Source organism: Panthera pardus, unplaced genomic scaffold (genome assembly GCF_024362965.1).
Source record: "Panthera pardus isolate Hobbes unplaced genomic scaffold, ASM2436296v1 HiC_scaffold_12, whole genome shotgun sequence".
Taxonomy (NCBI): domain Eukaryota; kingdom Metazoa; phylum Chordata; class Mammalia; order Carnivora; family Felidae; genus Panthera; species Panthera pardus.
Window position 1 is genome coordinate 15,553,746 of NW_026526677.1, and position 12,929 is coordinate 15,566,674.

The 12,929-nt window shown below is 45.6% G+C and overlaps 1 protein-coding gene across 1 annotated transcript in view; it reads right to left on the reverse strand.

The window, feature by feature from the left end:
• Positions 1-12,929, reverse strand: part of PTPRJ (protein tyrosine phosphatase receptor type J) — a 170,512-nt gene that overhangs the window by 48,201 nt on the left and 109,382 nt on the right. Inside the window, exons 2-3 of the mRNA XM_053899703.1 lie at positions 3,680-3,698; positions 1,412-1,615 (exon numbers count right to left, since the gene is read on the reverse strand). Of these exons, the coding sequence (XP_053755678.1) occupies positions 1,412-1,615; positions 3,680-3,698 (223 nt within the window). The remainder of the gene's footprint in view (positions 1-1,411; positions 1,616-3,679; positions 3,699-12,929) is intronic.

A 12,929-nucleotide genomic window follows, 5' to 3' on the forward strand; every position in this document is an offset into this window, starting at 1 on the left:
CGGGTTCAAGCCCCAGGTCTGGCTCTGTGCTGACAGCTCAGAGCCTGGAGCCTGCTTTAGGGTCATCTCCCTCTCTCTCTCTCTCTGCCCCTCCCCTGCTCACACTCTGTCCGTGTCTCTCTCTCAAAAATGAATAACAACATTTTTTAAAAATGGGGTTTTTTTTTTTATTTTAAAAAAACAACAACTAAGCACTTAGTCCACGACCAATAAATAGTAGCTGATGAGGAAGGCCTTGTCCCGGGGGGCTTTCAGGTGGAGTGAGGGGCTCAGCAACCAGGCTGGGTATTTCCCGCCACCTTCCCACCTCCTCTGGCCTGTGTCATCTCATCCCCATCCCCATTGCTAAATTCTATCTTCTTTTTCCTCCTTCATTCTTTTCCATCTTCTCCCTGCCCTCTCCACCTGTCCCCCTCTCTTTCACGATAGAGCAAACCTCTATCGTAGGGGTTTTTTTTTGCCTCTGAACCTGTGCTCTACGGAGCAACAAGAGTTTTTTGAGGGTACTGATGACACCCCACTCCTACAGGTCCTCTCTCCTCTCTCTCCAGTTCTTTTTACTTATGGGGCTTCCGGGCAAGATTTTATTTAAAGAAATAGTTTCCTGGCTTGAAAAAAAAAAAAAAAAAAAAAAAAGCCTGCTGAAAACTGATGGTTTCATTTGCCTGTTCCATGTACAGAAGGTGCCATGGGCTCCAAGACATCAGGCTTCCAGGGCCTCACCAGCCAAAGAGATCACATTCCCAGATCAGAAAACCAAAAGAAGAGTTCATTTTTAAATGTTTGGTTCTTCCCAGCTTAAAAGAGCTTCTTGTCTCTTTTTTGTACTTTTGATTCTTTTCTGCTTAAAAAAAAAAGGGAGAGAGCTAAATCTGCAGCTATAACACGTGCCTCAGGGTACTGACACATAAGCTAAATAAAAATCTAAACCTAAGCGAGTGTCACTGGGCTATCATTTCATTTGAAACACACACTCTTCTATAAAGTACACCAAACTTCCAGGCCCGGGAAATACTCCTGAAAATATAAACAGCATTAACTTCCCTGCCGGGCTTAAGAAAAGCCTACTAATTACGGACACCATCAAGACACATGTCTAACGGGGTCACTGCTCCCAAGTCTTAGCAGAAAAGCAAATACTAGCCAATAATAGCAAAAGATTTTTAAAAGTGGACCTACTTAAAACCTCCCAAAGCACCCAAGACCTGAATACCGAATGATCCGCATTGATCAGGTAATGATTCAGGTATCACCTGAACTCCTGGGCTTGAACCAATATGGCATCTTTTCTCCTCCCCTTCCACCATTAACGAAAACCAATCTCTCCCCCACAGGCAACGTGAATGGACAAGGCTCTAGGATACAGGGTGAAAAGGAACGTCTCACGATCATTCCTGGGAGCTCATCTTACCTGTCACATCATTTGCGACCGTGGAATCTGCCCAAGTCTTACTGACTGTTTCTGAAGTGGTGAAGGATGTGTATGAAGCTGTTGGGCTAAAGCCTGTGGTGTTATCCCCAGCTTGACCTTCACCTTCTGTGTGCGTGTACGTAGAAGCAGCTGAGTCTGTGTTTGTCCATGCTGGGGCCACACTGGTTGGACTGATGGACACAGCTTCAATGTCAGACACAAACAAGGATTCTATTTTAATATGGTTTCCCAAAAGAGGAAAGAAAAAATGATATTTAAAAAAGAAATATAAGAGTCAGGACTGCTCTGCATCTCTACTTTTCAGAAGTGAATTGTGCAATCACAGAATTTCATTTCCCTCTATTTCTCCTCCTGGACTTTCTTCCCACAAACTAACTGTAGATACATATATGTATATATATATATACATGCATGCGTGTGTGTTAGTGAAACAGAAGGCTGAAAAACAGAGACCAAAATGACAGAGATTGGCAATGTTGGCTGTCACTTGAATACAGATTAAATCTATACAGGAGCTGATACAAAAAAAGACGTTAAGAAGCTAAATGAGTCTCTCGCCATTCTTAGAAAACACTGTGTGTGGAGAGGTTTTACATGGTGCAGAAGATAACTTTCTTGCCAAACCCTGATACTAGGAGGAAGCTCCGCCATTTTGGGGCACAAAGATAGCATGAGACAGAATAACATAAGGAGGAAAGAGCTGGTCTTTGAATTCAGAACTAGACATACGGACCCACTCTGTCCCTTACCTCTGTGACCTAGAATCAGTCCCTTAAAGCCTCCCATTCTGGAGTTCCTCTATTGGCAGCTCTAATAAACTATTTTTAACATAAAGGCTTATTTTTATAATATGGTAACCAAAGTCACTGGATTTGGACATTTCAAAAAATCTGAGTTCAGTATCCCATCCTGTTGGTCATTAGCATGTGATTTTACTCAAAGCCCTGGGAGAACATTCTAATCATTTTAGAGCAATGGTTCACAGACTTTTTAGTTTGCATTTCATTTTTCTTTCCAATGTTCTAGGCTTCAGCTGTGATCTGGTATCAGTCACATCTACAGCCACTGAAATCCATCTCAGTAAGACACCAGGAAACTTTTCAGTGATAAACTGTGACTGATTTGAGCAGTCAGATACAGCGGTCACACAAACTAATAAAATGGCACCTCCCACTATATACTTGCTGTACAACAGGTTTTCATTATGATTTTTAAAACGAATCACAGTTCTCTCATCTCCCCTTTGCCCCCTTTTCTCCACGCACGTAAGTTTTCTTCTTTGGCACCGATGATTCAAGGCTACACAAGGTACCTACCGGTTTATTTACCAAACTGATTAACAAGCAAGAAAAAGCAACTGCAGAGCTCTTCTCATTGTTTGTACAGACTTTGCAGAATCACTGTTATTAACTGAGATTGCCTTTATTACAAGGTTTCAGCAAGATCTGCCCCCTTGCCGTGGCACTGGAAGAACATTCTAATTATTTTATCTCTATGGTTCACAAACTTTGGGATCTTACCAATCAGGGAAAAAAAAAGTCCCCAAATTTTGAGGACAGACAAGAGCTACCAATTTTTATTTATGCTAAAAGGTACATTTTTTTAACTACCAAATACGGTTATATTTATTTCTTATAGAAACAAATAATGACCAAAAAAAATAGTAAGGACATAATCCCAGAATATATGGTGCTTTCAACTAAATATGTTTAGCATCACTTAAATCTTACTATCATAGTCTTAGTTTTCTCATTTTACTCTAGACTAGGGAGAACTTCAATGGGCCAACGCTAGTTAGCAACCGGAACTCAGCCCTCCACATGGAAGCAAAATATATAGGAGGCTACGTCTGGTTTTCCAAAGGTTACATACACCCTGTATATCACTTTTAAAAATCATGGAGCAATGTATCAGCCCCAAAAAATATGTATAGGAAAACAGCACATAAAATAAATATAAATCATACTGCATTGTGACAACAAAGTCTTTAAAAAATCACCCACAGATGTAGGCTGGGGAAAGTAAAAATCACAGAAAATAGAAAATTTTTGTCAAAGTTGTGCAAATGATTGAATTCGTTCTTTCACGTGCTGTTTCCACACTCACCCCACTTCTAAAATAAAACTGGAAACTAAGAGTTTGAACAAATTTGCATTTTCTGTGATTTTCACATTGCTGTTAATGATGCTGTGTCCAGCAGGGGGCGATAACGAACAACACAAGAGAAGACCGGGAAGTGCTACTCACCGTCACCTGCGCACACCATCTGTAACAGAAAAAAAAAAACGGAAGTCAGTGCATTCATTCAGCCACGGAAAATGCAAATCAGGAATAAAGCAGTTGAGAATTTAATGATAGGGATGGGGTGTTAACGACTACATTAAAAAAGGCCTACTGGCAGGGACTAGGGTGTGGGGACACTGAATAAGGGAACTCAGTGAAACCAGAGGTCAGTTACAAACAATGGATTAACTCAGTTATATGGAGGCCGAGCCATCCAGTGCTCTTCCCCACACATACATCCAATACTGGGGCAGCTCCCAGGTCAGCCCTCTCCCCTGCCACTGCATCATGAATTGATGCACAGGGACACAGACGCACAATCAAGATTCTCTAGGGAAGCAAAAAGGAAAGCAGGACCATAACAACCCTTCCCCACAGCCATTTTCAGGTCGCACGTACAGAATGTAAAGCCAGGTGCACAACCGAAGAAATCTACTGGGTTTGGGATTTTCCTTGCGCAAAAGTCCACCTTCTTCCTTCTGTCGGTAGGTGGCGTAATTTTTTTTTTTTTTTTTTTTTTTTTTTTTTTTTTTTTTTTTTTTTTTAATTACATGGCATGCAGCTTTGGGAAGCATGAATGTTTGAAACAGGAACCTTCAAGATTATTCAGTTGAGTGTCCCAATCTGCCATCTTTAGATCCCCGGAGGGTCCTCAAAGATCTGCATCATGATCCATAAATGATTTCCCCATACTTTAAAAACCTAAAATAATTTGAAGTTGTACATCTATTGTTTAGTAAGCACACTTTTTTGGTTAACAGGATTTTTAAAAGTATGGCCCTCGTAAAGAGGAAAATAATCAAAAGGGATTCTAGTGGAAAAAATGTCCTCCAATTCCCCATCACACTTAAATAAAACCCCAAGTCTTAACCACAGTCTACATATCCCCCATGATCTCATCACGCCCTTCTCATTGTTCCTGAGGCTGGTTCTCTCTTACAGCCTTTACACATTGATTCCTTTCTCCAGAAATACTCTGCCCCAGACCTTCCTGTGTCATGGCCTAAAATGCCACCTCATCAGGCAGTCCTTCTCCAACCAACCAGCGGAAATTAGCAACTCTCACTCTCCATCACATCACTAGTATGTTTCCTCCTTGGCAATTTACCTCAATTATCTTCAGCCTCCTCCAACGAAAACGTATGCTCCATGAGAACAGAAACCTCGTCTGTGCCCTTGCCTAGAATGGTGCATACAGTAGGCACTCAGTAAATGACACTAAAGGAAAGAATGAGCCTCTTGTTTTGGAAAGGAAGTAATCCCCTAAGGCCTACAGGTGGAAAAACACTTGCCCAAGGTCCTACAGCAAGGCCAAGGTGGGACACGGCCAGGAGCCTAAGCACTCAACCCAACCCAAAGGAAATATCCTTCGGGCTTACCAAATGGAGAAGGCAAAGACAACATTCACTTTCATCTCACGGGTTAGGCAGATGGAAAAAAAGATCTGCTCGCCACCCTATCTTCCAGGGGCCCAGGCACCAATCCCCAAAGGAAGCGGACTCTTCCTCCTCATTCTTCACACCCCACAAAATTCAGGGCCCACACCCTGTTGCTTCTCCTTTCCTACCCACCCACCCACCCACCGCCCCCCCATGCTTTCCATTTCCACCCCCACCCTACCCCCTCAAGCCCCTCTTCGTCTCAGGCCTACACTCTTTCAGCTCATCTTCCTGCCTCCAGCCCCTGCCGACCATCCATGCCAGGCATCAATCCACTAGTCCCTGGATGGACCACAGGAGACAGAAAGATGAGGAGCAGGTTGCTAAGCAAGTTAGCACAGGCAGCAAGCTTTTCTTTTCTTTTTTTCCTTTTTTTCCACCCAGCAGTTGGAAAACATAAACTACCTGACCTCAAGACCCTAAAATGGCCTGTCCCAGCCCTCTGCAGTGTTATTATCTCTTCATATCTTCATATATGCCTCTACGTGTTGTATCCTGAACTGGGATTCATGCAGTCAACCATCCACCCAAACAGCGCCCACAAACATTGACGATCGGGGCCTGGTCTCTAACTGCTTTTAGGAAAGCAAGGGGAATAAGACATGTCTGTAAATAAGTCCTTCAAGGTAGAGTAGAAAGTACTGACAGGTCATTGACTAAGCAATTCTCAAGCGCCTGCATGTGCCAAGTGCAGTGTAAAGCCCCAGAGCTAAGACAGACAGACAGACAGACAGACAGACAGACAGACAGCCTCTGTGCCCTGCGGGGCTCACGGCTGAGAGAGACCGTTGAATCAAATGACAGGACAGACGGAAGGTGCCCCTAAGGTAGGTACCACTCGCAGAAGAAAGTCAGAGGACGGTGTACACGGAAGGCCAAAGTCAGAGGAGGGCGTACACAGAAGGCAAAGAGTGTCTGTGCCTTTCGATCTGTGTCCTATACAGCCCTAGACTCAGTAAACGTTGACTGGCTGATGATCATTACATGGGACAAACAGCTCTGAGTTCTAGAGGTGAAAGGGCAAGGGTCACCATCAATATGCACAGAGCCTGACTTGTCAGGCACTGTTCAGGTGCTTTCAGACATTAACTCACTCAATCCTCTCAATAACCCTAAATGTAGGAGCAGGTCCCTCGTGGGCCAGTGAGCTGCAGCGTCTGGATTTGAACCCAGGCAGTCTGACTCACGGTCCATGTCCTTAACCACCGGCCACCCTGCCTCCCGATGTAAAGCAACTGGTGAGAAATATACCAGGACTTAGGGAAGGTTTAAATATCGATTTCAAAAGCTATCAACGTCAAAACCTTTCTTCCTTCTACCCTCCAAAAACTCCAGCAAGCGAAGTGAAGAGTGTTCCTGACAAATCGGGGTACAGTTTCTCCCGGCAGCCCCCCTCAATGTGCCGCACAAACACACCAGCCGTGTCTCTTCGCGGCTCAGTGTGAAACGATCACACGGCTTCCATCTTCCCTGGCCTCACTCCCCCTTCTTTTCCTTCATCTTGACCTCACTGGGCCTGACTTCCTAAATAAAGCGTCAACACTTCAATCCTTTCCTCAGGACCCGGGGGACCTAAAAAGCCCAGACTAAAACATGAGACAAAGGGACACAAGAGAAGTCCATTAGGGGGCTTCCGAGGGAAAAGCTTGCTCACTAAGAAGAAGGAATTACATGGAAGAAAATGCCGTCCTAGTTTGCCGCACTTCATCGGATCTGCCCGTGATGCCTGGAGCTGCTACAGCCTCGGTGTGACAAGGAGGGGAGAAATCGCCTACCTCCTGAGGATGGCTGATGAGGAGAAAGGGGCAAACACCTGGATCCTCGTGCTACTAAATCAACCCATCGTACGCTTGTCCTACCGCGAGCCTTCTTGCCTAGGGAGATGCAACCCCCCTTTCATTTGGGGTTGTCTAACATTTAAAACCAAAAGAACACTGGTTGGCACAATAACAACAAAGGTAGCTAGTTTTCGCATGAACCCTCATTTTTACAGATGAAGAAATTGAAAGGCCAATGATCTGTCGTCCAGGGTCACAGAGCTGGTCAGGGAGAAGTAAAACCAGGATGGAAGCCCCGGTCTGCCGGACCCCTAAACTTTTGCACTGATCACAGGAGAAAAAGACCCTTGCAAACAACACCCCCACAAGACACCTGGCATGGGAGAAACTTTGTAATTACTTTTTAAAAGAATACAATCCGGGCGCCTGGGTGGCTCAGTCAGTTAAGCGTCTGACTCTTGACCTTGGCTCAGGTCGTGATCTCACCATTGTGAGATTGGGCTCCACACTGAACATGGAGCCTGCTTAAGATTCTCTCTCTCCCTCTACCCCTCTCCCCTGCTCATATGTTCACTCGCTTTCTCTCAAAATAAAATAAAATAAAATAAAATAAAATAAAGTAAAATAAAATAAAATAAAACAATACAATCAACAGAAAACTCATCTTTCTAAAATTAGCTCCAAGCCTACTTGTACCAGGAGGTGAAATAGGTTCACACACCAACCATGAAAGTTAACTGCAGAAAAGAGGAAGCTGGGGACAACTTCCCAGCAGTACCAGCTAAACACGATGAGAGTAACCTCTGCTCCTTCCCTTTCTAAGAGGATCCAGAAGAACTCTAGTGATTACTAATCAAGAAGGCATCCACAGAAATCATCCTGTATTCAAACGCCCTTCCACATCTGCTCCCTAACCCAGAGACCCCAAATCCTGATAGAAAAAGAAGGAAGCTTTCCATTTTACTGAATCTCCCAAAACAACCCTATAAAATAGAAATTATACTCCCCACTTTACAGATGGGGACACAAGGGCTCAGAGTACACAACCCGAGGTCACACAACTGAGTTTCCCGGCTGGTGTCACTTGCCCCAGGCACAGGAAGGAGAGATGACAACAGGTGCTTGAGGCTGGAGATAAAACTCTCTTCTCCTCCCTACCTCCCCCAGGGGCAGAAACTGAGCTAGATTTAGCGTGCACAGGCTGCCTGGTGCCAGCGGCACATCAGACTCCAATGTTTGTCCCCTTCTCATCCGAGGCTCCCAGGCGTCTCCCCCCTAGCTTCAGCAGACCCATCCATAAGAGGGTTATGAGTGAGCCTGCCCTGTGGCTAGGACTCAGGGGATGCCAGAAGTCACAGCCCCTGAACCCAAGCTGAATGAGGGAGTAGAGCTTCCATAAAAAGGAGTGGGTGTCACAGCAGCACTATTCACAATAGCCAAGGTGGAGGACAACCTAATGTCCATTGACAGATGAATGGATAAGCCACGTGCTGTACAGCCATACAAGGGAATACCATTCAGCCATAAAAAGGAGTGAAATTCTGGTACATGCTACAACGTGGATAAACCTCAGAAACATTATGCTACATGAAATGAAGCCAGACACAGAGGCCCATATGTTGATTTCACTTACAGGAAATGTCCAGAAAAGGGAAATCCATAGAAACAGGCTGTGAGAAGACCAGTAATCGCCAGGGGCTAGCAAGAGGGAAAAGGAAGCATGACTGCTAACGGGTACAGGGTCACCTTTCAGGTAATAAAACTGTTTGGAACTACATAAAGGTGGTGGTTGCACAACACGCAACACGCTGAATGTACTAAGTGCCCCTGAACTATACTCTTCTAAATGGTTAATTTTATGTTACGTGAATTTCATCTCAATTTTTTTTTAAGATAGTAGGAAGGTAACTTTGTATGATCAAGTTCAGCCACTAGAAGGAAGAAGGGAAAGAAAGCTTCCTGAAGGAAGAGGCGGGAGGTGGGGGAGAAGAGGACGGTAATAAATAGGGAGGTTTTGGAAAGAAGATTTGGAAAATTAGAAAAGGGAGAAAAGGGGGCACCTGGGTGGCTCAGTCAGTTGAGCATCTGATTCTTGATTTCTGCTCAGGTCACGATCTCAGGGTTGTAGGACTGAGCCCCGAGTCGGGGTTCCCGCTAAGCGTGGAGCCTGCTTAAGATTCTTTCTCTCTCCCTCTCTCTCTCAAAAAAAAAAAAGAAATGAAATGAAATGAAATGAAATGAAATGAAATGAAATGAAATGAAAAATGAGAAGAAAAAGGAAAAGAGAAAAGAAAAGAAAAGAAGAAAAGGGAGAAAGCACCATGAACTGGAAATTAGAAAGCTGAGCTGGGCAAAACTGCCTGACCAAAGGCACTCTGGGCAACCTCCACTTTCGCATTCTGAGGATAAAAAGGAAGGAACTCGAGTTTCCTGGACACCTACTGTGTGCCAGGCACTGAGGTGTGCTTTCTACATCCCTTGTCTGAGCAGAGTCATGGAATCACAGTTAAAAGCTTAGGATCTGGAATCAGATTGCCCGGGGGGGGGGGGGGGGGGGGGCGGGGGGAATCATTCAGTTTCACCATTTACTGGTTCTGTGACTTTGGGCAGGGACCTTAACCTCTCTGTCCCTCCGGGGCTACATCTGTAAACAGGGATGATAATCATGCCTGCCTTGTTGTGGTAAGGATGAAAGTAGGTGATGTCTTTAACAGCTATTGCTATCACCATCATCTTTAAATCTTCAGAGCAACTCTGCAAGGTACTTTCATCCCCATTTTACAGATGACAACACCAAGGCTCAGATCCTACTGACAAAACCAACGGGCAATCTGAAACTCCTATCTGCGAAGCATTTAAATGAATGAGCAACAGCTCAGTTACAGAGGTAGGCACTGAGGCCCAGAGGTAGAAAGCGGCTTACTCAAGGACACATAGCCAGTGAGGAAGCACCAAAACCAGAACGCAGGTCTTGATTTCTACCTCAACCTCAACCACTTTCACTAAGCTTCCCCAACCCCTTCTCTCCTGGGATGCAGACACAGATGGAGTACTCATAGCTCACCCTCCTTTCTCACTACTCCTCTGCAAAATCCCCCATACAGATGACCCAAGACTTCTGCAGGCCCCCATGGCTGGGCAAATGAAGCAATCACTGAGATGAGAGATTAGGCTCACTGATTTAAGAGGAAGACATACGGACATACAAAAAAAAAAAAAAAAAAAGAAAAGAGTATGATACTATCTTCAATTCTGCCACAGACTTCAAAGTCTGCTGACCTCGACTCCCCAGGCTCAGTAGAAACCTACTAGTCAACCAGATGGCTGGTATTAACTGACCATCCTACACTGAATAGCAGAGTCACCTCCAGACTCTTTTCCGAGAAGCAGACCCCGGCTGTTGAGCCTTCCAGCCTTATTCATCACTCCCCTCCCCGAATGTGTTCCTGTTTCACTTTGGTTATGCCGATGTGATGAGCCAAACAAAGTTCTCGTTCTCTTTGGAAACTACCACCGGTCCTGAAACTATAGTTCCAGGCAGAAGTATCCTCTTCCAGGACCCCCGGAAAACCAAACTATTAATATTGCCCTCAATGCCAACACAACACAGCCAAAGCTGCAGCCATTACATCAGTGGTCCACTCTGAACAGTGGATTCTTTCTACTCAACACCTAAATCACAGGATGTCATTAGCTGCATTTACCTAAAACTTTGAAATTCTCCCCAGCTCCTCTACATATAAATTTTACTCCTACATTCACAGCAAAGCACACACATATGGATTCTCTTCTCTCCAAGTCTCCCTGTAAATACCCCATTAAACCTGTCTCCCAGGCTATAACCAGAATAACCTGACCCCTCCCTCCCTTCGCCCTCCACCGGTACACTCAGTAGCCAGGTCCTAAAGATGCTTCCTCGCCCAAAGCACCTTGACTTCCCCCCTTCCATACTGTGGCCACCATAAACCAAATCCTCTTAACCCCAAGCCCTAAATAACATAAGCAGCCTCCTCCCAGGGCTCAGAAAAACTCAGGCCGTATTTATTTTTTGAAGTGCTCAGTATACACTTTCAAAAAATTTAAAAGTACCAGAAGCGGGTAATATCTGTTGCAGTATATTTTCCCTTCAATCCTGTCAGAGCGTCACTGTGACTCTACCCATAATCCCTCATTTGGAGGATAAAAGGCCAACACCTAAATCAAGGCCCTTTGTGATGAACACCAGAGGTGACAGCCAGGCCCTATTTCTTCATCCACACCCCTGGCTGCCCCTCCTCTAACCTCTCCCTACAACGCGCACGGTGAAAAATAAATACAACCACTACATTATTCTTTCTAAAACATGCTAATATTCACCGGGATCCTGAAAGGGACAAATGGGCACACTCAACCGGGGTGGGGGTGGGGGGTCCTGAAGATAGTTTAAGAGTCTCTTTACAAGAGTGGGGGTGGGGTAAGTGGAGCCAATAAGGGACGGGCAAGAATCCTAAGGCAGCAGCAATGGGGAAAGAAAGGAAAAGGATTGAGGGACTGCTCCTCCCCCATCTCTATCTGGGAGAAGTCAAGGGCATCCACTGACGTAGCCCATGGAGGTCAGCCTCCTCCCAGTGGCAGGGAAGGTGGAGATGAGCAGGCAAGGGTCTGCAGGGCTGCACAAAGGATCCACACCACAGGGCTCATGTCCCCTCACCTCTGAGAGCCTGTGACTATGGTAAGCACAGCCCAGCATGGTGACCAAGAGGTTTAGGTTCAACTGCCCCCAACAGTCATGAGTGGGGAGTGGGGGGGGGGGGGGTCGTAAGGGTCTCACCAAACCATCCAGTTCATCACTTTTAAATAGCGGAAGGATATACATAACACAGATCCCACATCTGAGATCTCCCTGAGGCTCAAACAAAACAAGGATTCTGGATTCCCAGCCTAAGAGCTGTCTTCCACCTCACCTAACCCCTGAAGCTGCCACCTGTCAGCTCCCTTGATGACCTTCTCCCTTGATGACCTTCAGGAAAGCTCCAGCCCCCAGCTGCTTCCAGATTCTGAGCCCCTTTCAGTCCTTGCCGCCCAGGCCTTCCCCCCACCTCCAACCCACCCTGCCCCAGACCCTGCACCGCAACAAGATACCGAGGGCACTTAAGGCGGTTCCGACTCTCCAAACAAAAGAGGCAGGAAAGCACGTGACAGTGCAATGTGGAGCCACCCCACTAACCAGGCAGGGGGTGCCCAAGGACACTGTGAACTTGGGTCTGAAGGGGCTTGAGGGCGATGTGTCAGGGAAGAGTGGTAGAAACACCACCTAAAGAGGGACTCCCTGCAGGTACTTAATGCTGGTTGACTCTACTTGTTACGATACTGATTAAGCTCTCAACTAGCCTTACAACAATCCCAGGAGGCAGTAACGGTGTTCATCCCCATTTTCCAGATGGAGAAACTAAGCCCTGGAAAACTGAAGGTCCTGATCCAGCATCTTAACAGCTAGTAAACCTAAGATTCTAGCCCAGGTCTATCTGACTTGGAAGTTCTGTACCTTAACCCCTCCCAGGAGCACTCAGTTGGCTTGTCCCTGAGCAAGTCTCCACTGAGACTACGGAACCCAAGTGACTCCAGGGCTGCCGGCCACGAACCCCTGCCTGCCAAGGGTGTTGGGGACAGGTTCTAGCAACGCATTTAAACGGACTCCATTAAGAAGGCTTCTGCACTGCTCTCAAAAAGAGCGGAGTGTGAGGGTGAATTCACAGAGCAGCCTGGATTTTAGCAAGTGACAAATCTTCAGGTTTTCCATTATACACGTTTGGTTTTTAGGGATAGATAATAAGTGGCTGAATAACACAATGGGTAACAATAGACTCTTTATCCTTCTAAAACCAAGCCCACGCACCATATGACAATAGTTATTTTTACCCACTGACGTAATTAACTAAAATGTGAACTGCTTCAAGCAATTTTTTAAATCAAACAGCATTTTATGGGACTTGGTGCATGCAGGGATCTCAATTCTGA